Genomic DNA, 27,907 nt, shown 5'->3' with positions numbered 1-27,907 from the left:
GACATTTTCAGCTTGTGTTTTTAAAGTTTCTGTTGTTAGAAAAAATTGACAATATTTCTGGAGTTCATAGTGAACTCTTGAAATTGGATAGGCTGCTTCCTTTTTTTATCAACTAGTTGTTAGTGGGCAAGTAACTGAAGAGCTTAGTAAACAATAAGAATATGATAATTTGGGGTTTCGAAAGGAAGCCCTAAAACATTATTTCACAGCTGGCAAACATTTGAGGGAAAAGACAGCATGTCGAGTGTTCCACTGAAAAGTTTTAGGTTTATAGATTCCAAAGGAAGAATAAAGAGTAGAAGCTGCAGTGACATTTTAAAGGCTGCAAAAATGATGCTGTTTGATATCCTACAAGGTTGCTTATTACATGAGTGGAAGTGGAAGGTTCTACAGTTTGAAGATGATGACCCATGTTTGAATGACAAAGGTATTGACAATTACTGGTAGCAGCAGATCTCAAAAAGAGACTTGTCGTCTGTAGACTTAAAGTATCCAAATATTCCAAAACCTGTTAAGGCATCTTTTACATAGCCTCATGGAAATGTGGACATAGAGAAAAGATATTCCATTTTGAAGCACGCATTAGGAAAAGACAAAGCAACAATCACTCAAAGATTTTTAAACAGGTTTTTGACTGTGGGAGATGTTTTAGGATGTTTCCTTTCTGTGCCCATTTACTCACAGCTTATTAGGAACAAACAGGACAAATACAAATTATACTGCTTATAGGGAAGAATACAGAAGGAAAAGAAAACTTGAATTAAAAGAAAAGCAAAAAAAAGGCATTTTGAAAAAAAGATTAGAAAGAAGAATAACATAAAAAGTCCATTAACTAAGAGACAGCTGCTCAGCTAAACTGAGGAAAGCAAAAAATAAATAAATAAATAAATAAATAAAAATAAAAATTAAAAAAAAGTTAAAGGCAGAAAAATCATAGAGGGCACACAAACCATGAAAGTAGAAGAAAGAGTGAAAGAAAGGGAGGTGGGAACCATTCAGAAAAATCATTAGAAAGTAAAATTTAGTATTATTACCTAATTTTTTTCTATGATTCCTAAGAAACAGTAATCCAAAAGTGTTTTGTTAACCTTTGCCCAGTATTGAAGTGCTGAATGCCATTAATTGTAAAAATGTGATGTAGATTTTGTTTGTGAATTATGATTACCGATATTGAATTGCCAATGCCAAATTACCAATGTAACTGCAAATGTTAATAAATGTATATGAAGGGAAAGAATGGCGATCCCCAACCAGGATCATAATAGAGAAATTTATTTTGGTCTTAGCCAGTACCTTTGGCAGGGGATTATCAAAAATGAAAACAATTCATTTGTGCCATATCTGTTTATTGAAATAATTTGTCATCTTTTAAACACCTTTTTTAAAATGTGTTATCACATTTTAATTGCCTTTTTCAAATATTTTGTCTCCTTACTCAACTTGTTCAAGTGCAACAATGACTCCTAACCCTGTAGAAGAAAGTACACAGTCTAGACAGGGAAGGAGTGTTGTGGATAGAAGAGAAAAGGGGAATGATTTGGTGAGGCAGTGGAGGTTTTAGGCTAGGGGGATTGTGAAAGTCCAGAGTTATGCTGGGGAAACAATTTCCACCAGCATAGTTCAGAGAAATTAGTGCTGGAAGTATTCAAATGGCTTGCTTAGTGAAGCAGCTGTTGAAGTCGTGTGTTGTGGTGCGCAGCATGTTCAGCAACTGGATGATGAAGTTTGCAGTTTGCCACAGTTTGATAGTGGCCATTAAAGTGAGTAGATAGTTGGTTATTTGTTATGCCCATGTAGAATGTTGCACAGTAACTGCAGTGTAGCTGATATATAAAATGGCTGCTTTGATGTGTGTTCCTGTCTGTGATAGTGTAGTAACTGCCTGTAACTGGACAGCAGTTAGAGATGGGACAGGTCTTGCACATGGTTTAACTACAAACACTTATGGGGTGCAGGACTGGGAACAAGATTGGAATAATGATTAACAAGGATATGCTGCACGTTTGGTGGGTGGCACAACAATTCCATTGGGCCTTGGGCCTTTGTTGAATTTTAGAGATTTCAGCAGTTTTGTAACTCCACAAACACGAATATCATCTTTGTGATCCTGCTTCTAAAGGTTGATCATTAATTCTGGAAACAACATGTAGACTGTGGCTCTTTTGTACTCTTTTTCCCAGGAGTACTAGACCAGCAGGATGTGAAGGAAAACTTATGTGTACCTTCAAATGTGTAAGGTAGGTACTGGTGAAAATGAGGTCTTGACAGTCTGTTATAGGTCATGCCAGACTAGCTTGCATAACTTATCTGCATCCATGAAATTGAGAAAATATTCTGATACCTCATAATTATGCTGCCCATCTCATCACTGCAAAACATGATGAATCAAATTAGAAAATAAATAATTTACTATGAATGTTCTAAGTGCCATACCAGAAAACTTACTGGTTCAAAGGGCAAATAGGGAAGGTTTAATTTCTAGTGCCATTAATACAGAGGCACTATGTTTTAATTTTGATAGTACAAGTAGAGAGTAATACTTTAACTAGTGGGACTGTAATCTACGAAAATTAGTTCTCATTTCTTTTAATTTATTTTATTTTTTTTATTTTATTTTTTATTTTTTTTTGCAAGAGGAGAACAATATTACATTCAAGAAAAAAGAGTGTCTCAGTTTTGAATTTTGTTTCATGCACAACTCCATTCCTGGAATCAAATGTTGCAGAGTTTACTGCAAAACTCTCTGTTCCTGTTGAGGAAGAAATAGCATCTTCAATGGGCTTTTCTGTTTTCCTGCTGATAAACATGGCTGGTCTGTCAGATGAAGTAAGGCAAGCCTTGCATCTGCCATAGACCTTCCTCTTTTGAATACATTGTCATTTTTTCATGTTTATGTTTAAGAGTAAGAAGTTTATATAGCTATTTGGGAAGGATCGGTATGAGACACTTTCATCTTATTGCATTTGCAGATCTTACATTCCTACATTGACAACAATGTTTCATCAGCTTCTTTAAAATGAAAGAAGTCAGTTGTCTGCATTGGAATTATATGGAATGGGTTCATAGCTTTAGCTGTCCTAACAATTTTTGTGTGCACCTTGTGGGACAAAAGGCCTGCTTATGTTTCTTCATTTCTCTATAATTGCAAAGTCTTTATTGCAGCTCAGAAAGGTGTGCCCATTCACCAAAAATGTGGATGTTATGTCTTCAAACCATCTCAGGTTAAATGGAAAAAGCATGGCACTTTGGAGTCCATTGGGAAGCACTGCTTGACACAAGGACCCTGTGCCATATAGTAATGAATGTTTAAACATATTCTCCATGATTTGCGATTTGGAACAAGTCTAGGGACATGCTATAGATGATCAAGAATACAACAGCATTAAAAACGCATTTTGTGAAAAAATTGCACATAACATATTTTCCATTCCAGTTTCCAAATATTAATCACTGTACTTACAATAATAATAATTCTGATAAATCTGTAAATTCAAAAGCTGATATGAGACGTTCCCATCATGTGGTATGTGTATTGAACATATTATTTCTTGTTTTATTTGATGACATCCTTATCTTGTTGCAACAGCTGCTTTCTATCCCATGTTGCTAATTATATCACCTCAGATTATACTTTGGGAACCTGTACCTGATTTATGTTTAGGCAACAGTATCAGCTGCTCACTACATTGGTCAATGAGCAGCTTATCAGAAGCAGCTTCCAGGTACTACTACATCTCCTACAGTCCATGATGGCACATTGACCAAGTGGCTCTCCAAAATTCAGATATTTGCAAATATTTCCAGGAAGCCAATAACTAGCATTTAAACTACAGCATCAGAATAAATGTTGTGATAAACATGTTATCAAAGAAACCCTAATCTCTTACATATATCTAATGCCACTAGCTGATGTGCTCCTGTTGGCTCCAGCAATCATGCACTTGCAGAAGACTCTGGAAAACAATACCCAGTTGAGAACCAGTTGTACTTGTATCCCTGCCCCTATCATTTCATTTCTTTTGTTGTCAGTGAAAAATAACCATAAGCATCTAAAGTCAGCCTTAGTGTCTGTTCTAATATGTAAATCTAATTAAAATTTCTTGTTGGTTGACATTTATATTGGGCCACTAAAAAGTATTCCCACAATGGATGTCAGCTGCTTCTTGGTGTAGACTCATTCAAACAGAGGGCTGGTAGCCACCACAAGTAAATTGTATCATTTTTCTATGTGGTTGGCTATGGTCGATAGACTGCAAACAGCCCTCGATAATGAAATACGCTTTCCTTCATTCTTGATGTTTCACAGAGCCAATCAAGAAAAAGAATCTTCTGGGCTGAGGAATGTCCACTCCACTATTAGTTATTGCAACTTTGTGTAAACCAACTCTGATGCCTTGGTGCTTTGTAGCAGACTTTTTGAAATAAATTTAATATTCACAAGTGTATATAGTCTGGTGCTTTGTAGCAGACTTTTTGAAATAAATTTAATATTCACAAGTGTATATAGTCAATTTGAATTGCTGTTTCAGTTTAGACTAAACTATCAGCTGCACCTGCATATTTTTACACAATAACAAAATAAATATTTTTTATTTTCATGCTTGCATTCCACCAATTATCTTAGCCAATGTTTTTAGCAAAGTATCTCTGGACCTAGTCACATTGGTTAAACAAATGTATGTTACATTACAAAATGATGTAAATTATATCAAAGACTCATACATAACATCAGTTCACAGAAAAGTGAAGGGAAGACATTTTGGGTGGAGAATTGTGGAAACGAGTGGTATATCCCCATCCATATCACTCTTCTGCAATTCACACTTAAGTGGCAAGCAGAGGGTTTCTTGATATCACCTTCAGACTGTTTCTCTACCTTTCTGCACTGTAACAGCGCTTGAGAAAAATGAAACACTTGCGTCTTTCTGTATGTGCTCTGATTTCTCTTAAGCATGCTGATGGCAATAAAATGTTTTCATATTCAAAGGAGAAAGTTGACAATTGAAATTTTGCATGAAGATCTCGCTGCAATGAAAAATACATTGTTTTAATGTTTGTGACCGCAACTTGCTTTCATAACCATGACACCCTATTTCACCATAATACAAATGAGGTGCCCTTCTTTGGACTTTTTTGATGCCCTCCATTAATGACATCTGTGAATGATCTCATACTGCAAAGCCAGACTCTAGCAGTAGATGGACAGGTATAGTATAGGGCAGTCTCTTTAGTAGACCTGTAGCATCTTCTAAGTGTTCTGCCAGTAAAACACAGTCTTAGGTTTGCCTTCCCCACAACTTTGTTTATGTGATCATTCCAATATAAGTTTTTCATAGTTGTAGTTTCCAGATACTTACTTGAATTAACAGTCTTTAAATTTTTGTGATTTATCATGTATCAAAAATGTAATGTATTTCTTTTCGTACACACCTTGTGGATAACCTCACACTTTTCCTGTGTTGGTGTGATCTACATTAGTGTGTAACTCTCAGATGTCAGTATCACTAGTAAAGTAGTGTTACACCATGTATATCTATGTGTCCGTGTTGTGAAATTCACTGGAAATCAACATGTCAACTGATCAAGCTATATTCTCTTTTACAGATGATATATTACAATCAATAAATCAAAAGATATTACCACTTGGAATAGTCTGTGATCTGGCTAAAGCTTTTGATTGTGTTGAGCATGATATCCTTATACAAAAGTTAAAATATTATGGGATAACAGGAGTAGCAGGCTCATGGTTCTCATCCTATCTTTTTAATAGAAAACAGTGTGTGTCTGTATTAGGCTTACCACTTAACAATAATCATTCAAAATATGAAACCATCAGACAAGGGGTGTCCCAGGGCTCTATTTTGTTCCCTTGTTGTTCCTATTATATATTAATGACCTTTCATATGCAGTGCCACAAAATGCAAATTTTGTCTTATTTGCAGATGATACAAGTATTGGTGTACTAAATTTTGACAAGACCCAGTACATACAGTTTAGAACCTCACAAAGAATACCTGACCCTATAATCGTAATGTATTCAAACAATGAAATTAAAGCTGTAGCCAGTGTCAGATTTTTAGGGCTACAAATTGACCACAACCTAAATTACAAAACTCACACTCTAGACTTAATGAAATGCCTTAGTTCACTATATTTGCAGTATGCATGATAGCAGAAATAGGTGATTTAAAAATGAAGAACTTAGTTTATTCAGCTTACTTCCATTCACTAATGAGTTATGGAATGATCTTTTGGGGAAACTCCTCTCACAAAGAGAACATTTTCAAAATTCAGAAACGAGTTATTAGAATTATATCTGTTCAGTCCTAGATCATCATGCAGAGACCTCTTTAAGAAACCTGGTATTCTAACAACTACTTTTCAGTACATATACTCATTGATGTCCTCTGTCATTTCCAACATGTCTCTTTTTACACAAAATAGTGCAAAACATGATTATAATACCAGAACCAAAAACAATCTGTAAAAGGACATAAAAGCTTAACATTAGTACAAAAAGAAGTTAAATACATGGGTGCTCATATATTCAATAACTTACCAAGCATATCAAAGGTCTTGTAAGTGATAAAGATCAGTTTCAGAATGAGTTAAAGAACTTCCTGTTGGCCAACTCCTCCTACTCCATTGATGAATATCTCCACAAGGATTATAGCTCATAACTCAGTCTGCATTAGAATTGTACAATGTCCATGTATCTGAGATTGGAAAAAAAGAGCTTAGACTCTTTCCACATCCCGGAGACTCCTCTCCAAGGGGTCTATGGAAAATGATAAATGCGATGCAATAAAAGATATACTACGAGTGCTCATGCACATAAACAGCTGACAACTGACTGAGCCAAAGATGGCAACATAGTCTTGCTGAAAACAGTTATCTAAATCTAATACAAGTTTCACTAGTGATTCTGGGATTTGAAAGTGTCTTCAAAGTCCACGTTTCCTCATTAAGGGACAATTGCCACTTTTTGCGCCATACAAATATCACATCTCAGTCATTTTGCAATTTGTTTTGATCTTCTGATAACTTTACTAGATGATAAATGACATCATCATCTGCAAACAATCTGAGAGAGCTGTTCAGATTGTCTCCAAAATCATTTATATAGGTTAGGAACAGCAGAGGTCGTATAACACTTCCATAGGGAACACAGATGTCACCTCTGTTTCAATTGACGATTTTCCATCAATCACTACATACTGTGGCCTATCTGAAGGGAAATCGCGAATCCAGTTGCAAACTGAGACAGTACTCCATAGGCAAACAATTTTGTTACAAGTATCTTGTGAAGGAAGGTGTCAAAAGCATTGTGGAAGTCTTAGAAATATGGAATCAATTTGAGATCCCTTGTTGATACAAGTAGCACTAATTACTTTGTGAGAATAAAGAGCTAGTTGTATTTCACAAGAATGATATTTTCTGAATCTTTGCTGACTATATGTCATTAGACCATTACCTTTGAAGCAATTCAAAATGTTCGAATACAATATATATTCCAAGATCCTACTGCAAATTGATGTCAGTGATATTGGTCTCTAATTCGTGGTATTACTCCTATTTCTTTTCTTTGGTACTGCTGTGACTTGTGCAACTTTCCAGTCTTTTGGCACAGATCTTTCATTGAGATAGGGTGGTATATGATTGCTAAGTATGAGGCTGTTGTATCAGCAGACTCTGAAAGAAACCTCGTTGGTCTTCTACCTGGACTGGAAGACTTGTTTTTACTGAGTGATTGAAGCTGCTTTGCTACACTGAGGACATGTTGGCAGCTGTTCTGAATTAGAATTCTGGAATATCTACTTCATCTTCTTTGTTGATGAAATTCCAGAGAACTGTGTTTAATAACTCTGCTTTAGTGTCTCTGTCACCAGTAATTTTACCATTGGTATGATGCAGTGAAGGTATTGACTGCCTCTTGCCATTGGTGTACTTTACAAAAAACTGGAATCTCTTTGGGTTTTCTGTCAGATTTCAAGGCAGAATTTCATTGTTGAAACTATTAAAAGCATCATGCATTGAAGTCTGCGTTAAGTTTCGAGCTTTGGTAAAACATTTCAAATCTTGTAGATTTTGTGTTGTTATAAATTTGGTGTGGTTTTTTCATTGCTTCTGCGATAGTGTTTTGATTGGTTGGTTAGTTTGGTGAGTAAAGGGACCAAACTACAGAGCCATCAGTCCCTCAGTGTTTTGACCACAAAGAAATTGCAGATGAGTGACTTATTCTTGTGGCATAACATGAATTTCTGTTCATGGTTTTGGTAGCTTCATGAATATGAAATGGAGGAGAAATGCAAAACAAATCAGCAAAACGCTGCTTGAGTTCCAAATGCTTTGTTTACCTGATATGAGAGTATAATGGGCACTCGAGGCACTTAAGTGAGAATCACTGGTAAAAAGTCATGTATCATCTTCCGTGAGAATAGCAAAAGAAATCTTTCCTATGGTTTGTTTGATGTGCTCTCTTTATTTATTCTCCTGGTAACATAAATATAAAATTAAGCAGGTTATTAATTAATGTAGTTCACGTCAACATGTCTTTAGACTCATCATTTATTTAAGTAAATTTGTTACAAAACGTGAACATGCCTCATCCACTCAGTTCACTATTCACCAGGAGAAAAAACATTATATCTGTCACTTCATTTTTTTACATTTATTTTAAGACAAGTGAAAATGGGATGGCAGCAGAGATAATAATAATAATAATAATAATAATAATAAGCAATTGCTCATGTACTTGACAGGAAAAATGAGGATGAAAAGTTGCATAAAACTCCAAAACCAAATGGAAAGAGGTTTGCAGCCAGGGTAGGTGTGATATATTATGAAAGAGAATGTCAGTCATTGTAAAAACTGTTGGATAATTTTGTAAGACGTAATTCAACAGAAGATTAATGTAATTTTACTGGTTACACAAATCAACGTTTTGTGAATTGTTTGTAGGATTGTGAAAATACATGTGCATCAATAAAGACACATTTTTGCCTGCTATGATGTTCAAATTGGAAGAGTTCCTATCCCTGAAACGTAAACTGAAAAGTTTAGTTCAACACTCATCAAAATTTCAGTTGTTACAGATAAAACATTATGTAATTGCAGAAGAGCATGAGGAAAGAATCAACTGTGACCTTACTTATTGAATGTCTCATCCCTGAATTCATCTGAAGTGATGTAGAAAACCCAAAAAATTTTAGCCTATCTGTTTGGAAAGAGATTTAAGCACTCTTCTCAACAACAGTCCTTCTTAGTGAGATTATGGAGTGATTATGAACTTGGGCTTACATTCAGGGGGAGGAGCATTAAAATCTCTGTCTGGTCATCCAGATTTAGTTTTCTTGTGGTTTACCTAAATTGCTTAAAGCAAAAACCAGTACAATTACTTTGATGAAGATATGGACAATTTACTTTCCAATGTTGATCCATTTTGAGACTGAACTTTGTTTCTAGTGATTCCATCATTGAAGGGATGTTAAAAATTAATCTTACTTCATTGCGAAATACTAGTTTGAATCTAGATCAATTTAGGAAGGGAAGAGTGCCGATGGTGAATGATTTGTATAAGGAAAAAACAAAAGGAGCAAAATGTACAGTCAAGAAAGAAGCTAGTAAAATGAGAATAAATGAAAATGCTGATCACTTTAGTTTAGAGACATAAGAGATCTGTTCAAAAAATACCAGGACTTTCTCCACAACATTTTTATACACTTACCTTTTACTTATTGTGCATTGTATCTTTTGAAATGCTCTCCTCTACAATTGATATACCACTCCCAATGGCATTTCCACTCCCAGAAGCAGTCTTGGTACACCTCTTGCTAGATTGCGGAAAGTGCCATCTGTGAATTTTGTTTTATCTCAACTGTTGCTGCAGATCTTCATCTTTTCAACAGGATTTTCAACTTTGGAAATAAAAAAAGAGTCCATAGGGGCCAGGTCTGGAGAGTACAGAGATTGAAGCTGCACAGTGATTTCGATTTTTGTGCAGTAGTCATGCACCAACAGGGATGAATGTGCAGATTCATTATTATGGTGCAAGAGCCATGAATTGTCACACCACATTTCAGACCATTTCCTTTTCATATTTTGTCTCAGGCATTGCAACATGTTCCAATAGTACTATTGATTTAACAGTTTGTCCCTGTGGCATGAATTCATGATGAATTAGTCCTTCTGAAAACTATCAGCATGGTTTTGACATTTGACCTGACCTGACCTGACCTGACGAGCTTTTCTTTTGTCTTGGAAAACCTTTCCCAACCCAAGATGAACTCTGAACCTTTTGTCTCAACAACATAACCATAGATCCATGTCTCATTACCAGTTATGATTTTCTTAAGGAACATCTCATTCTCATTTGCGTGATCCGAAAGTTCTTCACAGGTTACGAGATGAAGGGCTTTATGGTCGTGACCCCATGAGTCATGGAATGAACTTGCCAGCAACATAATGCATTCCATGATGCTGTGTCGGGATCTAATGGCATGATCCAACTGAAATGCTACATTCTTCTGCAATCTCTTGGGGCGTCAGTCTTCAATTGGCACACACAATTTCGTTGATGTTTCTTACATGAGCATCATCGGTAGACGTCGAAGGGCTTCCTGAATGAGTATCATCTTCAACTTCTGTCCAGCCATTTGTAAACCATGTGAACTATTCATAACACCAAATACAGCTTAAGCACTCATCGCCCTAGGCTTCCTACATTATTTGGTGTGTCTCTGTAAAAGTTTTCTTGAGTTTCATGCAAAATTTAATGCAGATGTGTTGCTCCTCTAACTCTGCCATATTGAAATTTGAAAACTGTGTGATACAATGTTCTACTCAGTACAGCACCGAACATTAAGTAACAGACATACAATGATGAAACTTCTACCAGTTACACATTAAACACAGATATGTGCAGGAGGAATGCCTACCCCACTGCACTCCAACACACCGTTGTCATGAAATTACGAATGTTCTGCAATTTTTTGAACAGACCTCACATATCAGCTATATTATTGGTGAAAAATTGTATAAATCATACATATGCAATTTTTCAAAATTAATTAATGTATTTAATCTACAGAAAAGTAACCTATGTTGTTATTATCTACAGTAGGTCTTGGGACAAGTTCTCATTATTAGGCAGGGGTAACTTCATAATATAGAACATGTGCTACTGTAATCTTCCTCATTTTATTATTCATTAGCAGATTGTAATTTCAAATAATAAAAAGTAGCTATCTTTCATTTGAGTGAATGAACTTGAACTCTTCTATCCAGAGTGCAGGAACAAAAACCACATATCACTTTCAGATGTGACAGGTTTGGTTCCCATAATTGTGCAGCCAATCATGTCATTACCATTCATCTCAACAATACTGAGAAGTATTTATTGGTTAACACACATGTCTGCTTTTAAGAGCAGTGGTATATCACATCTTTTTACATTCCTTAATAAATGAAACATAGTTAAATATCTAATTGGGCTTTTCAAATGTTGATTGTATAGTACTAAATTAAAGGAACTCCATAGCAGCTTCTGTAATCTAAGAGATTCAAATACTTTTGTTTCAGCATGTAATTAGTTTGGAAGATCCATTATCACTAATCAGAACTGCTGTTGAAAATGACAGTATAAATAAATTAGTAGCTGTGAATGATCTTATATGTTGTGCTGGATCTACTGACGAAGAAGTAGCGGAGCTTTTGTGTTCAGAAATTGTGGCAGCCATCACTAGGCAGCATTTGCAAGGTAATTTGATTTTTGTTTTTGTGGTGTTCCCTGTCATGTATGTCACCAGTATTTCACAGACACTATAAATTTTAATGTTTATAATTGTGTAAGTGTCTTCAGGAAGTTGATGGAAATTCCTACTTTTCTGGAAACTTACTTTCACATTTTCTTAGCTACTGTCCACTATGGAAAGAGGTTGGTTAGAGATATAAGTCATACTCATTACAAAGCTATTAGACAGAGCACTAGCTCATTTGGACAAAGATGAGAGAGAATATTAGCCCTAATTTTGTTTAAAGAATCACCCCAATATTCATTCCAAGTCATTAGACAGACTACATACAGTGACGTGACAAAAGTCATGGGATGCCTCCTAATATTGTGTTGGACCTCCTTTTGCCTAACATAATGCAGCAGTTTGATGTGGCATGGACTCAGAAAGTTATTGGAAGTCCCCTGCAGAAATATTGAGCTGTGCTGCCTTTATTGCTGTCCCTAATTGCGAAAGTGTTGCCAGTGTCTGATCTTGTTCACAGACTGACTTCTTGTTTATGTTCCTTAAATGTACCATGGGATTCATGTCGGTAATGTGAGTGGCCAAATCATTTGATTGAATTGTCCAGAATGTTCTTCAAATCAGTTGTGAATGATAGTGCCCAGGTGACACATTTTGGGACTTGAAGTTCATTAATGGCTGCAAATGTTCTCCAAGTAGCCGAGCTAACCATTTCCAATCAGTGATCAGTTCAGTTGGACAAGAGGACACAATCCATTACATGTAAACTCAGCCCACACCATTATTGAGCCACCACCAGCTTGCACAATGCCTTGTTTACAACCTGTGACACACTCAAATCTTACTGTCAGCTCTTACCATCTGAAATCAGGACTCATCTGTCCGGGCCAGATTTTCCAGTCACCTAGAATCCAATTGTAGTGACTTGCCGATCTTTCAAAGTGCCGCCTCGCAGTTAAGCGCGTCCTCTACATGCGGCGTTGTCTGCCAGCCATGCAGCAGCAGCGCCACCTAAGCAGCCAGCCAGCCAGCCAGCCAGCCAGCGGCCACTAGACTCGGACTCAGTTATGATTTGACCGTTAGAGTGACACACGTCTTACTCTGTTTACTTGATCTGTGACTTTCATGTATTGCGTTGTCCTTGAAATATATTTGTTCAACTTGAAGTTAAAACAATTGGCGACGAGGATGGGATATGAACCCACAAGTGTAAAGCACATTGGATTCCTTGTCGATGACATTTTTGTCCCTTTTTGCTCCTGGGTTAGGCCGTGCAAATGTCTTTGAAGCTCATATCACTCTCAAACTCACTGTTCGGCCTAAGTTTTTTCGGGCTCGGCCCATTCCTGTGACCCTTCGTGATCAGGTCAAACGGGAGCTGGATTGTCTCACTGCTTCAGGGGTCTTGCTTCCTGTCATTTCCAGTGAGTGGTCCTCTACTGTCGTCGTTGTTGCTAAGCCAAATGGTGATATTCACCTCTGTGGCGATTTCAAGGCCACTGTAAATGCTCAATGCCTTATTGACACTTACCCTATTCCTCGACCTGAAGAATTGTTCACTACACTTGCTGGAGGCCAGTATTTTTCTAAACTTGACCTGTCAGAAGGTTATCATCAACTTCCTCTCGACGCTGCTTCCCGGCAATTTCTAGTCCTTAACAGCATTTCAGCCTCTATGAATACCAACGATTGCCATTCGGGGTTGCCAGCACCCCTGCTCGTTTTTAGCGATTCTTGGAACAATTATTGCTCCCTGTCCCTGGGTGTATCAATTACATGGACGACATTGTTGTCACTGGCTCCACCTCTGAAGAACATCTTCAGAACCTCCGCACACTTTCTCATGTCTTACAGACCACCAGTCTTAAGTGTAATCTTCAGAAATCACAATTTTTTCAGGCATCTATCACGTACTTGGGGTTTCAACTCTCTCGGGATGGTATTCGTTCGCTTCAGCACGCTGTCGCTGCGATCGATGCCCTTCCTCACCCTACATCTGTTAAGGAACTGCAGGTCTTCTTGGGGAAAATAGCATAATATCACAGGTTTTTACCGTCTGCTGCTCAGTGGCTCAGCCGTTACATCACCTGTTGCATAAAAACGTGCCTTTTCACTGGTCCGCATCATGTGATGTGGCTTTCCAGAAATTGAAGACTATGCTGAAACAGGCCCTGTGCCTGGCTGCTTATCGACCTGGCCAACATCTTGTTCTTGCTACGGACGCCTCTCAATATGGAGTCGGTGCAGTCCTTGCGCACCGTTTTTCTGACAGTTCTGAACAACCCATTGCTTATGCTCCAAAACGCTCATAGATGCCCAACAAAAGTATTCTCAAATTGAAAAAGAAGCTTCATAAGTTTGGTGTTTTCCTCTATGGATCCAAATTTCATCTTGTTACGGATCACAAACCACTTGTTTCCTTGTATTATCATCCATCAACGTCACTTCCCGACAAGGCTGCACACCGCCTCCAGCTTTGGGCTCTTTACTTGTCTTGTTTCAATTATGAGATTCATTTCTGGCCGATGGCTCAACATGCGAATGCTGATGCACTGTCTCGCCTTCCCATGGGTCCTGATCTGCCATTTGATAGGGACGAACTTTTGTGTTTCCAACTGGATGTTGCTGAGCAGCGGGTTGTGGACGGGTTCCCCGTCACCGAGGACCAGCTGGCAGCTGCTACGGGTTCTCACCGTACCCTGTCCTGGGTTTTACAATGTATTCAGAAGGGTTGGCCAGATCGTCTGTCCGCTAAGACTTCTGATCCATTGCGGAACTACTACGCTTTGTGTTACCGCCTCATGGCTAGGGATGGTGTTCTCCTCCTTTCCACGGAAAATGCTTCGCCACGTGTTGTGGTACCTACGTCTTTGCGTGTTTCGGTCTTGCGCCTCCTTCACCAAGGGCACTGGGGTGTCTCTCGCACAAAATCTCTGGCACGCCGTCATGTGTACTGGCCCGGCATCGACTCTGAAATCACACACATGGTTGCTGCCTGCGGCCCTTGTGCGTCACAAGCCGCTGCCCCGAAGTCATCTTTGTCACTGTGGCCTTCACCTGAGAAGCCCTGGGAGCGTATTCTTGCTGATATCACGGGACCTTTTTAGGTACTTATTGGCTTTTCGTTATTGACGCCCACACTAACTTTCCTTTCATTGTCCGTTACACGTCGCCTACCACCACGGCAACCATTAATGCTCTAGCTTGCATTTTCTCTTTGGAAGGCCTTCCCTCTACTCTTGTTACTGATAATGGTCTGCAATTTGCCTCTTCCGATTTTGTGGATTTTTGTGCCCATCACGGTGTCATGCATGTCACTGCCCCTCTGTTCCATCCACAGTCAAATGGTGAGCTGAATGACAGGTCCATACATTTAAGGCTCAGATGAGAGAACTCCTGACTTCTTCTGCTGCTGATGATGCACTTCTCCACTTTCTGGCTTCTTACCGTTTCACCCCCATGGGCGACCACAACCCGGCTGAGCTCTTACATAGCGGACAGCCCCGTACGCTACGTCATCTTCCACGGCCTTCCACCTCACTGCCGCGGATGCCTTTGCTTGGCCGGTTCACCGCCGGCAACCTTGTATGAGTATGGCAATATGGCAGGCGGCCAGAATGGAGTCCTGGCCACATCTTAAGACACCGTGGCCGACGCCTGTATGAAATCCAGATGGACATGGGTGTTGCAGTGCGTCATTCGGACCAGCTTCGGTCTCGTGTGCCGGCAACCCCTGTTCCGGATGCCGCTACACCACCTTCGACTTTACCTTACGCTCGGGATCCTGGAATCTCTCATTACTCACAACGCAGTCCTCTCGCCATCATATCGGTGACAGCACAAGAACTGATGCCACCAGGAGACGTGCCCATGCGGGAACCAGATGACCACCATCTGTCGGAGCAACTCTACTCACCTCCTCCTCCTACGGACGCGGACACATCGCCCATCTCGATCCGTTATCATCAGGGACACTTCTGTCCATACGGGAAGCAGCCTCCTCGAGACCTTACGGCCAGTCAAACAACATCTATGGACTTAAGCAATCTACAGGCCATCTCCATCAAGACCTGTGCAAAAACTTCAAAGGGGGAAAAGTGTTGTGACTGGTCGATCTTTCAAAGTGCCGCCACGCAGTTACGCACGTCCTCTACTTGCGGCGCTGTCTGCCAGCCATGCAGCAGCAGCGGCACTTAAGCGGCCAGCCAGCCAGTTGCCGCTAGACTCGGACTCAGTTATGATTTGACTGTTAAAGTGACACACGTCTTACTCTGTTTACTTGATCTGTGACTTTCATGTATTGCATCATCCTTGAAATATATTTGTTCAACTTTTAGTTAAAACACCAACTGATGTAGCCATGACCCCCAGGAGAGACATTGCAGGCAATATCATGCTGTTAGCAAAGGCAATCATGTTGGTTGTCTGCTGTCATAGACTACCCGTTAATGCCAGTTTGTGCTGCACTGTTGTATAGGATCTATTTGTTGAATGTCCCACATTGATATCTGCAGTTATTTCATGCAGTGTTGCGTGTCTGTTAGCACTGACAACTCTATGCAAATGCTGATGCTCTCTGTCATTAAGTGGGGGCTGTCAGCCACTGCGTTGTCCATGGTGAGAGTTAATGCCTGAAATTTGGTATTCTTGGCACACTCTTAACACTGTGGACCTTGGAATATGGAACTCCCTTATGATTTCCAAACTGAAATTCCCCATGCGTCTAGCTCCAACTACCATTCAGCATTTGAAGTCTGTTAACTCTTGTTGTGCAGCCATAATCATATTGGAAACCTTTTCACATGAATCACCTGAGTACAGATGACAGCTCATCAATGCACTGCCATTTTATACCTTATGTACCCTGTGCTACACCATCTCTATATGTGTGTATCACTGTCCTGTGACTTTTGTCACCTCATTGTAAAACTTTAACTGTGATGACAGAACCCTGCTCCTCCAAAATAGAAGTGCAATGTATTAATGACCCATCTTTAGGTCATATACTATACTGCATCCAGATATGGACTCTAAGGTTAACAGATAAGTGTCTGGATTTTGGCTCCAAGATGTAGTAATTGTCTTATTCAGTCATTCATTCATGATCTTCCATAGATCCGATTGAGAAGAATACCTTTAGGAATGTGAAATGAGTCAAGCTATACACATTAAAAAAAGACAAGGAAAATATAGAAACATAATCTGTATACCGTGTTAATGATAATTTGTTACTATATTGCATAATGTTTGTTCATGCTTATGCCAGTTAATTTAATCATGTTAATTACAAGGTTGCCCAGAAAGTAATGCACCATATTTTTTTCTTCAACAATTATTTATCGAACATACACTCTCGAAAGAATGGTATTTTATCTACACACCCTATTTTTCCACGTAATCTCCATCCCATTCTATGGCCTTCCTCCAATGCGAAACAAGGGCATGTATGCCCTGTCGGTACCAATCCTTTTCATGGTGGCAGAGCCAGTGCTCACTATGTGAACTTCCTTTGCTGATTGACAGATGCAGCGCCAACTGCTGGGTCATAATGTGCTTGTCGTTGTGAACGATGACATCACTCTGCTGCAACATGTCAGGTGTGACAGCTGTGGATGGTCTCCCCGACCACTGCAAATTGTGGAGCTCTACTGAACCACCTTATGATGATCTCATTCTCTGTGCCTAGCTACTAATGGAACTTCTATCAACAGCAAATGCTCTGTAGACTTTGCACAAGCATTTGTGAATATTCCCCACAGTTTCTTTCTCTGTAATGATAAATTCACTGAAGGCATGTTTCTTGTAACTTACATCATCTATGAACACCATTTTGAAGCTATCCTGCATCTACACTATCTGTTTGAAGTGATTGAAACTTGGTGTGCTCACTCAGGAGGCTTCAAATAATACACACATAACATTTCACATTTGTAGCATTGTTTTTGACTGAGGAAAAAATGTGGTGCATTACTTTTTCGGCAACCCATCGTAGGATGTAATTGCTGATGGTGTTTTTGTTCCATCACTACAACTACAAGCAAGTGCATGTTTTTCTCATGAGATATGTTTCACTCCATTGAAGTAAAGTATCATCAATGGTGGTAATTTCTGCTTGGTTTCTCAGGAAGTCTGATTTTCCACTGCTTTGTAGAACAATGCATTTTTTACATTTTACACAGCACATTTTTTCATACACCACTATTACAGTAAACAGTGGTGTATAAAAAAGTGTGCTATGTAAGACATAAAAAAACATAATTCAGCAAAGCAGCCAAAAATTAGACTACAAGTATCAAGTGTCTAATGAAGAAAGAAACCAAAGACATACTAGCAGATAGCACTTCCTGCTGTAGAGGAGAAACCAAGCTGGAATTACCACTACTGATAATGTTTTGCTTCAGTGTAGCAAAACACATTTCATGAGAAAAACATGCATTTTGTTGTAGTTGTAATGATGGAGTAAAAATACACTCAGGAATTGGAAAGCAACTATGCACAATATCGCCACACAAATGAGGAACTTAATTAGAGAGTAAGCTGCTACTTCGTAAAGCTGCTGCCCCCTCAGTTTTACTAGATAACTGCTGTTCATCTGCTGGAACAGCGATAAAAAATAAGAATAAAACAATTACAACAATAGTCTAGGATCACATGCAAGTCATTGAAATTTATTAATCAGGTGATCAGTTTTGATCATAGTACAATCATCATCAGACCATTAAAACTCCATGATTATGGTTAGAGAGAGTGGCATGGAGCAGCCCACTATGTAGCAACAATAAATACAGTGTTTGTTGCCTCTATATAGTGAGCTGCTCCTCATCACTCAGTGGACAGCTCACTATGTAGTGATGATAAATACAGTGTTTGTCATCTCTATATAGCGGGCTGCTCCTTGCCACTCTCTCCAGCTGTTATCATGGAGTTTTAATGGTCAGTTGATGCTTGTATCACAACTAAATTAGCCACCTGATTAGTGTATTTTAAATTTTAACACTGTACAAGCGATTTTAGACTATTTTATTTAAAAGCCTTTAGTTTTGACTCGCTGGGAATTCCCAGTCACCTTCTTTATGATGGGTTCGATCTCGTTGAGTGTCTTACTACTACAGTATATAAATTCACTCTGAACCTTAGAAAAGAAGGCAGAGTCCACAACTGAGTGTAAGAATACTGACAATTAGATGGGTAGATCACATAATTAATGAGGAGATCTAAATAAGTTGATAGGACACATTCAGAGTCATCAATTTAGTAATGGAGGGAACTGTGTATATGTGTGAGTGTTGGGGGGGGGGGGGGGGGGGTGAATGTCAAAATTGTAGAGGGAGACCAGCGGACTAATACAGTAAGCATATTCAGAAGGGTGTAGGTTGCAATAGTTATTCAGAGATGAAGAGGGTTGCACAGGATAGAGTAGCACAGAGAGCTACTTCAAATTAATCTTCAGACTGAAGAACACAACATGAAAACAAGAAAATGAAAATGGAAAAAACCTATTAAACAATGGGAAATCCAGGATGGAATGTAAAAATATTATGAAAAGGATAATTGATACTCACTATATAGTGGAGATGCTGAGTCACAGATGGGCACACAAAAAAGACTGTCAGAAAGTGAGCTTTCGGCCAACAAGGCCTTCAACAGAAATAGACCCCCCCTCACACACATACACAAAAGTAACTTCTTCACACATGACCACAATTTGAGGCTGCTGAGGCCATCTGTGAATAGCAGCAGCATTGCATAATGGGAGAGGGAACTGGGTGGTGGGGATAAGAAGCAGGCTGGAGCAGGGAGGGGGATGGATAGCAGGGTAGAGGTGGGCAATGGTAAAGTGCTGCTTGTGGGAGCATAAAGGGACAAGATGGAGAGAGGGTAGGGCAGCTAGGGGCAGTTGGGAAATTGGACAGAGGGCAGGGGTAGCAGAAAAAAAAGAAGTAAAAAGACTTTGTGTGTGTTGGTGGAATGAGGGGTGTGTAGTGTTGGAATGGGAACAGCGAATTGGCTAGATGGGTAAGGACAATGACTACTGAAGATTGAGGTGAGAGTGGTCACGGGAACAAAGGATATATTGCAGGGAGAGTTCCCCCACCTGTGGAATTCAGAAAAGCTGGTGTTTGTGGGAAGGATCCATATAGCACATGCTGTGTAGCAATCATTGAAATGAAGATTGTCTGTTGGGCAGAATGCTCAACAACTGGTTGGTCCAGTTGTTTCTTGGCCACAGTTTGTCAGTGGCCATTTATGCAGACAGTCAGTGTGTTGGTTGTCATGTCCACATAGAATGCAGCAAAGTGGTTGCAGCTGAGCTTGTACATCACATGATTAGTTTCACAGGGACCCCTGCCTTTGATGGGATAGGCGATGCATGTGACTGGACTGGAGTTGGTCGCAGTGGAATGATGTACAGGACAGGTCTTGCTTCTAAATCTATTACAGGAATATGAGCTATAGCGCAAGGATTTTGGAACAGGGATTATGTGGGGATGGATGAGAATATCATGTAGCTTCAGTAGGTAGAGGAATACCACTGTGGAAGGGGTGGGAAGGATAGTGGGTAGGACAGTCCTCATTACAGTGCACAATGAGGAATAGTCAAAGCCCTGGTGGGGAATGTGATTCAGTTGCTCCAGTTGTGGCTGATATGGAATCATGAGGGCTCCTTTGAGGCTGGATGGTGTGACTTTGGGAGGTGATGGGTGACTGGAGAGGTAAGGCATGGGAGATATGTTTTTATACATCTACATGGATACTCTGCAAATCACATTTAAGTGCCTGGCAGAGGGTTCATCAAACCACCTCCACAATTCTCTATTGTTCCAATCTCATATAGCGCACGGGAAGAATGAACACCTATATCTTTCCGTACAAAGTTGGAAGGTTAATTATACTCTGTGAAGGCCTCAGTGAGACAGTCAGACCCTCAATATATTTTGAGAGGGACCACTCAACACTGCAAATGCAAAGACTGCAGTTGGCTGTGCTGTACGCAAGTGACGTCTTGGTGCAAAATGGGTGGCAGCTGTTGAAGTGGAACTATTGCTGGTGGTTGGTAGATTTGATATGGAGAGAGGTACAGATGTAGCCATCTTTGAGGTGAAGCTCAACATTGACAGAGGTGGCTTGCTGTGTTGCTTAAGACCAAGTGAAGCGAATGGGGGAGCAGGTGTTGAGGTTCTGGAGGAATATGGATAGGGTGTCCTCACCCTCAATCCAGATCATTAAGATGTCATCAGTAAATCTGAACCAGGTGAGATGTTTGTGATTCTGGTTGTTTAGATTGCCCATGAACAGGTTGGCATAGGATAGTGCCATGTGGGTACTCATAACCATATCCTGGATTGGTTTGTAGGTAATGCCTTCAAAGGAGAAGTAATTGTGGTGGGGTACAGTTGGTCATTGTGACTAGAAAGGAGGTTGTAGGTGTGGAATATTGTCAGACATTGGGAAAGCTAGTGTTCATGGGCATTATGGGTGTTAGTGTAAGGGAGGTGGCATTAATAGTAACGATCAGTCCACCATATGGTAAAGGAACAGGAACTGTGGAGAGTTGGTAGCAGAAATGGTTGGTATCTTTTATATATGAGGGTAGATTGAAGGTAATAGGCTGAAGACATTGGTCTACGAAAGCAGAGATCCTCTCAATGGGGCCACAGTAACTGACCAAAATAGGGTGTCCTAGAGTGATTGGGTTTATGGACTTTAGGAAGCATTTATAAGGTAGGGATGTGGGGAGTGGTAGGGCTGAGGAGAGAGATGGACTCTGGAAAAGGTTCTGGGATTGGGGTAAGGATTTGAGGAGAGACTGGAGATCCTGCTGGATTTCTGGAATGGGGTCTTTGTGGCACGGTTTGTTGAAAGATGAATCTGACAGCTGGGGAATTCTTCTGCCAGGTATTCATTTCGCTTCAAAGCAACAGAGGTGGAGCCTTTGTTAGCAGGTAGGATTATAAGCTGGAGATCAGTTGTTAGGTGGTGTACTGTGGTTCTTTTTGGGTTAGTTTCCATGTTGAGGGATATGGCGAATCATGGTGAGGCAAAGTTCGAGGTTAAGAAATTCTGGAAAGTTAACAGGGGTGATGGGAGATGGGAGGGCAGTGGGGATAGATCATGATTGGATGGGGGAGTGAAGTGAGTTGGGCAGGGTTCAGTATTGGTTTGTGGTCAAGTCTGATTGCTAGGGTTGGTGGTGGGGGGCGGGGGGGGGGGGGGGGGGGGGGGAAGTTTCCACTGTAGGCACCAGGAGAAGGAGAGAAGGTCTTTAACAAGTCCTGCATTTTGAATTTGGGAGTGGAGCAAAATATGAGATCTTTGGTAAGGACCGATACTTCTGTGGGTCTAAGGCTTTTGGAGGAAAGGTTCATGACTGTGTTTCGGGTTTGTTTAGGTTCTCGATTCTGTTTGATGGTGGGAGTTTTTGAGGGCAGCGTAAATGTAGTAGGACTATGAGACAGGTTTTGTCAGTTATGAGGGAATGTGGGGGCGGTTTGGAGGCTGTTGTAGAGATGGTGGACAGTGGTGGATAGTTGTAGTAGGAAGTGAACAGGGTGTTTTTTGAGGTGGCACTGTGCATGTTGCTCTCATTTCTGGAAGGCAAGAGTTTCAATGTGTGATATAGGATCCAAGAATTTGGTATTGCATTGCGGGAGAATTTTGTGGTGGATGGAGAGGTGGTTTTGGAAGTAGTTTTGGGCCTGATTGATATGGTTTTACAGGACTATATTGGTGAGGGTTAAGAATTGGCAGAATCTGAACGGATGGAGGACATTCTCAAAGGAAGGGTGGCAGCCAGAGATGAGTTATTGATGGTAAGGCCATTTGGAGGGATACCTTGAGCTAAGCAACAATGCAGGAACAGTATGTGCCACTTGATTCTTTCTAGGTATAAAGAAACTTACCTCCAGTGATGCAGATGGACAAAGCAAGAATGCATGGTGGCGGATGAAAATGCATACAGAAACATAAATAATGTAGAAATATATTAAAAAAAAAAAAAAAAAAAAAAAAAAAAAAACACTCCAATCCAAGGGAAAAATTGCATAAAGAATGGAACTGCTAAAGTGAGAGGAAGCAAGTTGAAATCTGAGAGAGTAGGCCAATACGGAAAGGCAGATACCAACAAAAATTGGTGTGAAGACACAATGAAATCAAAGAAAAAATAACTAAAAGGAGTTTAATATGGTTAGCAGGTCTGTGTGTGAATAATTGTTGAGGGGGACAGCAGGTGTGAATAGATTACGTGAAATTAGTAGGTGCGAACTGGAATACAGACTAGAAGGAGTAGTGGGTGGGAAGGAATTAGTAGGATGAGATACAAGTTAGTGTGGCACAGGAAAGTAGGGAAATAACACTTGAAAATAAACGAGAGTGACAAAGGAAAAGTGATCAATTTGTTGGTATAGGATTACTGATATCAGCGGGAGCAATGTGGGACATGAGATGCTGCAACAACAATCAGTGCAGACTTGTAGCTGTCTGTTGCATGCTGCTGAGTCAGTTGATACAATGTGGCTCATAATTAGAGCATGCAGTGTGGTTTGTAAAGCGACTAAAGAAACACAAGAAAGAAGAGAGAGGAGGACAGACGCTGTGTTTAGTAATGTATTAAAAATAGTAACAAAGGGAAACAACACTGGGTTAGAGAATGGAAGAAAAGTTGGCCGGCAAAATTGAACAATGGGAAATCCAGTACGGAAAGCAGCAATGTTATGAAAAGGGTAGTTGCTACTCATCATATAGTTGAGATGCTGAGTCACAGACAGGCACAACACAAAGACAGTCAGAAAGTGAGCTTTAAACCAAAAGGCCTTTTCAGAAATATAACACACACACACACACACACACACACACACACACACACACACACACGCGCGCGCGCGCATGTGCAACACACACACACATGACCACAATCTGTGGCTGCTGAGGCCAGACTGTAAGCAGCAGCACATAATGGGAGAGGCATCCAGGCAGTGGGAGTAAGGAGGATGGTGGGGCAGGAAGGAGAGGGGATAGCATGGTAGGTGTGGGGGATGGTGAAGTGCTGCATTTGGGAGTGTACAGGGACGATATGCAGAGAGGGTAGGGCAACTAGGTACTGTCGAGAGGTTAGATGGAGCATGCAGTGATTTGGGTGCGAGAGGGGGTGCAGGTAGGGGGGAGGGAGTAGTATAAAAGTTGAGAAGTAAAAGGGCTGTGCATGCTTTGGTGGAATGAGGGCTGTATACTTCTGGAATGGGAATAGGGGAGGTGTTAGATGGGTAAGGATAATGACTAATATAGTTTCAGCCCCCCCCATGAACCATATACCTTGCCGTTGGTGGGGAGGCTTGCATGCCTCAGTGATACAGATAGCCGTACCGTAGGTACAACCACAACGGAATTCTATGGTAGGAAAAGGAAGAGAAGGAAATGTAGTAGACAAATATGGATTGGGGTAAGAAATGAAAGAGGAAGCCGCCTGGTGGAATTTTGCACAGAGCATAACTTAATCATAGCTAACACTTGGTTCAAGAATCATAAAAGATGGTTGTATACATGGAATATTCCCGAAGATACTAAAAGGTTTCAGATAGATTATATAATGATAAGACAGAGATTTAGGAACCAGGTTTTAAATTGTAAGACATTTCCAGGGGCAGATGTGGACTCTACCACAATCTATTGGTTATGAACTGTAGATTAAAACTGAAGAAACTGCAAAAAGGTGGAAATTCTAGGAGATGCGACCTGGATAAACAGAAAGAACCAGAGGTTGCACAGAGTTTCAGGGAGAGCATAAGGGAACAATTGACAAGAATGGGGGAAAGAAATACAGTAGAAGAACAATGGGTACCTTGGAGGGATAAAGTAGTGATGGCAGCAGATTATCAAGTAGGTAAAAAGATGAGGGTGAGTAGAAATCCTTGGGTAACAGAAGGAATATTGAATTTAATTGATGAAAGGAGAAAATACAAAAATGCAGTAAGTGAAGCAGGCAAAAAGGAATACAAACGTCTCAAAAATGAGATCGACAGGAAGTGCAAAATGGCTAAGCAGGAATGGATAGAGGACAAATGTAAGGATGTAGAGGCACATCTCACTAGGGGTAAGATAGATACTGCCTGCAGGATAATTAAAGAGACCTTTGGAGATAAGAGAACCACTTGTATGAACATTAAGAGCTCAGATGAAAACCCAGTTCTAAGCAAAGAAGGGAAAGCAGAAAGGTGGAAGCAATATATAGAGGGTTGTACAAGGGCGATGTAGTTGAGGGCAGTGTTATAGAAATGGAAAAGGATGTAGATGAAGATGAAATGGGAGATATGATACATCGTGAAGAGTTTGATAGAGCACTGAAAGACCTGAGTCGAAACAAGGGCCGGGAGTAGACAATATTCCATTAGAACTACTGACAGCCTTGGGAGAGCCAGTCCTGACAAAACTCTACCATCTGGCGAGCAAGATGTATGAGACAGGTGAAATACCCTCAGATTTCAAGAAGAATATAATAATTCCAATCCCAAAGAATGCAGGCGTTGACAGATGTGAAAATTACCGAACTATCAGTTTAATAAGTCACAGCTGCAAAATACTAACGCGAATTATTTACAGATGAATGAAAAAACTGGTAAAAGCCGACCTCGGGGAAGATCAGTTTGGATTCCATAGAAATATGGGAACACGTGAGGCAATACTGACCCTACGACTTATTTTAGAAGCTAGATTAAGAAAAGGCAAACTTACACTTCTAGCATTTTGAGACTTAGAGAAAGCTTTTGACAATGTTGACTGGAATTCTCTCTTTCAAATTCTGAAGGTGTCAGGGGTAAAATACAGGGAGCGAAAGGCTATTTACAATTTGTACAGAAACCAGATGGCAGTTATAAGAGTTGAGGGGCATGAAAGGGAAGCAGTGGTTGGGATGGGTGTAAGACAGGGTTGTAGCCTCTCCCCAATGTTATTCAATTTGTATATTGAGTAAGCAATAAAGGAAACAAAAGAAAAATTCGGAATAGGTATTAAAATCCATGGAGAAGAAATAAAAACTTTGAGGTTCTCCCGATGACATTGTAATTCTGTCAGAGACAGCAAAGGGGTGGAAGAGCAGTTGAACGAAATGGACAGTGTCTTGAAAGGAGGATATAAGATGAACATCAACAAAATCAAAACGAGGATAATGGAATGTAGTCGAATTATGTCGGGTGATGCTGAGGGAATTAGATTAGGAAATGAGACACTTAAAGTAGTAAAGCAGTTTTGCTATTTGGGGAGCAAAATAGCTGATGATGGTCAAAATAGAGAGGATATAAAAGGTAGACTGTCAGTGCAAGGTAAGCATTTCTGAAGAAGAGAAATTTGTTAACATCAAGTATAGATTTAAGAGTCAGGAAGACGTTTCTGAAAGTATTTGAATGGAGTGTAGTCATGTATGGAAGTGAAACATGGACTATAAATAGTTTGGACTAGAAGAGAATAGAAGCTTTCAAAATGTGGTGCTACAGAAGAATGCTGAAGATTAGATGAGTAGATCACATAACTAACGAGGAGGTATTGAATAGAATTGGGGAGAAGAGGTGTTTCTGGTACAACTTGACTAGAAGAAGGGATCGGTTGGTAGGACATGTTCTAAGGCATCAAGGTATCACCAATTTGGCACTGGAGGGCAGCGTGGAGGGTAAAAATCATAGAGACCAAGAGATGAATACACTAAGCAGATTTAGAAGTATGTAAGCTGCAGTACGTACTGGGAGATGAGGAACCTTACACAGGATAGAGTAGCATGGACAGCTGCATCAAACCAGTCTCGGGACTGAAGACCACAACAACAACAACAGGTTGAGGCCAGAAGTGTTGTAGGAATGTAGGGTATATTGCAGAGAGAGTTCCCACCTGCGCAATTAAGAAAAGCTGTTGTTTGTGGGAAGGATCCAGGTGGCATAGGCTGTGAAGCAGTCTTAGAAATCTATAGCTTCCATTCATTCCACACCAAGAAGTCACTTCCATACAGCCTAACCATCTGTGGCTGCACATCTGCAGTGACAAGGGTCTCAGTGAGGCCTTCACAGATCATAATTAGCTTCCCGCCCTTGTACAAAAACAACTCTCCTGTGCCTTATCTCTCCAGTCACCCATCACCTCCCATAGTCCCACAGTGCAGCCACAGAGGAGCATTCCCTTTGTAACTCAGTACCACCCAGGACTGGAGCAACTTAATTACATTCTCCTCCAGCTTTTCGATTACCTCTTGTCATGCCCTGAAATGAGAAATGTCCTACCCATTATCCTTCCCACCCCTTCCAAAGTGTTATTCCACCGTCCACTGAACCTACACAATATACTCGTCCATCCTTACATAACCCCTGCTCCCAGTCCCTTACCTCAACACCTGCCATAGACCTAGATATAAGACCTGTCCCTTACATTTATCCCACCACCACCTACTCCAGTTCGGTCACTAACATCACCTACCCCATCAAAGCAGGGCTACCTGCGCAACCAGTCATCTGATCTACAAGCAAAGCTGCAACCACTGTGCTGCATTCTACATGGACATGTCAGTCAACAAACCTTATGTAACATGGTCACTGACAAACTGTGTCCAAGAAACAGCAGACCATCCCATTGCTGAGCATGCCACCAAAAACTATGTTCTTTATTTCAGTGACTGCTTCATAGCCTTTGCCATCTCGATCCTTCCCACCAACACCAACTTTTCAGAATTGCACATGTGCAAGTACTCTCCCTACAATACATCATATTTTCCCATAACCCTCCTGGTCACAACGTTTGTTAGTCATTGTCCTTACCCATCTAGCCCCTTCTGTTACGATTTTAGCAATACATAGCCCTCATTCCACCAACACATCCACAGTCTTTTTTCTTCTCTCCTGTCCCACTACCCCCTGCCCCCCTGCCCTCCATCTAACTTCCCGACTGCACCTAGCTGCCCCTTCCCCTTCCCACCTCAGTGTCCTCCTTACCCCCACCACCAAGTTGGCTCTTCCGTTATACACTGCTGCTCACAGTCTGGCCTCAGCAGCCAGAGACATGGTAATATGTATGTGAGTTGCATTTCCAGGAGTGTGTATTGATTTGTGTGTGTGTGTGTGTGTGTGTGTGTGTGTGTGTGTGTGTGTGTGTGTGTTTCCAACAAAGGCCTTGTTGGCTGA

At 40.4% G+C, this 27,907-nt stretch overlaps 1 protein-coding gene across 1 annotated transcript in view; it reads left to right on the top strand.

The window, feature by feature from the left end:
* The window catches only part of LOC126272342 (spatacsin), a 324,204-nt gene that overhangs the window by 215,218 nt on the left and 81,079 nt on the right, over nt 1–27,907 (top strand). Inside the window, exon 28 of the mRNA XM_049975137.1 lies at nt 11,581–11,758. Within this exon, the coding sequence (XP_049831094.1) occupies nt 11,581–11,758 (178 nt within the window). The remainder of the gene's footprint in view (nt 1–11,580; nt 11,759–27,907) is intronic.

Source organism: Schistocerca gregaria, chromosome 5 (genome assembly GCF_023897955.1).
Source record: "Schistocerca gregaria isolate iqSchGreg1 chromosome 5, iqSchGreg1.2, whole genome shotgun sequence".
In the NCBI taxonomy this organism is placed as follows: Eukaryota; Metazoa; Arthropoda; class Insecta; order Orthoptera; family Acrididae; genus Schistocerca; species Schistocerca gregaria.
The sequence above is the reverse complement of the archived record's forward strand: the minus strand, read 5'-3'. Positions and strand labels throughout refer to the sequence as shown.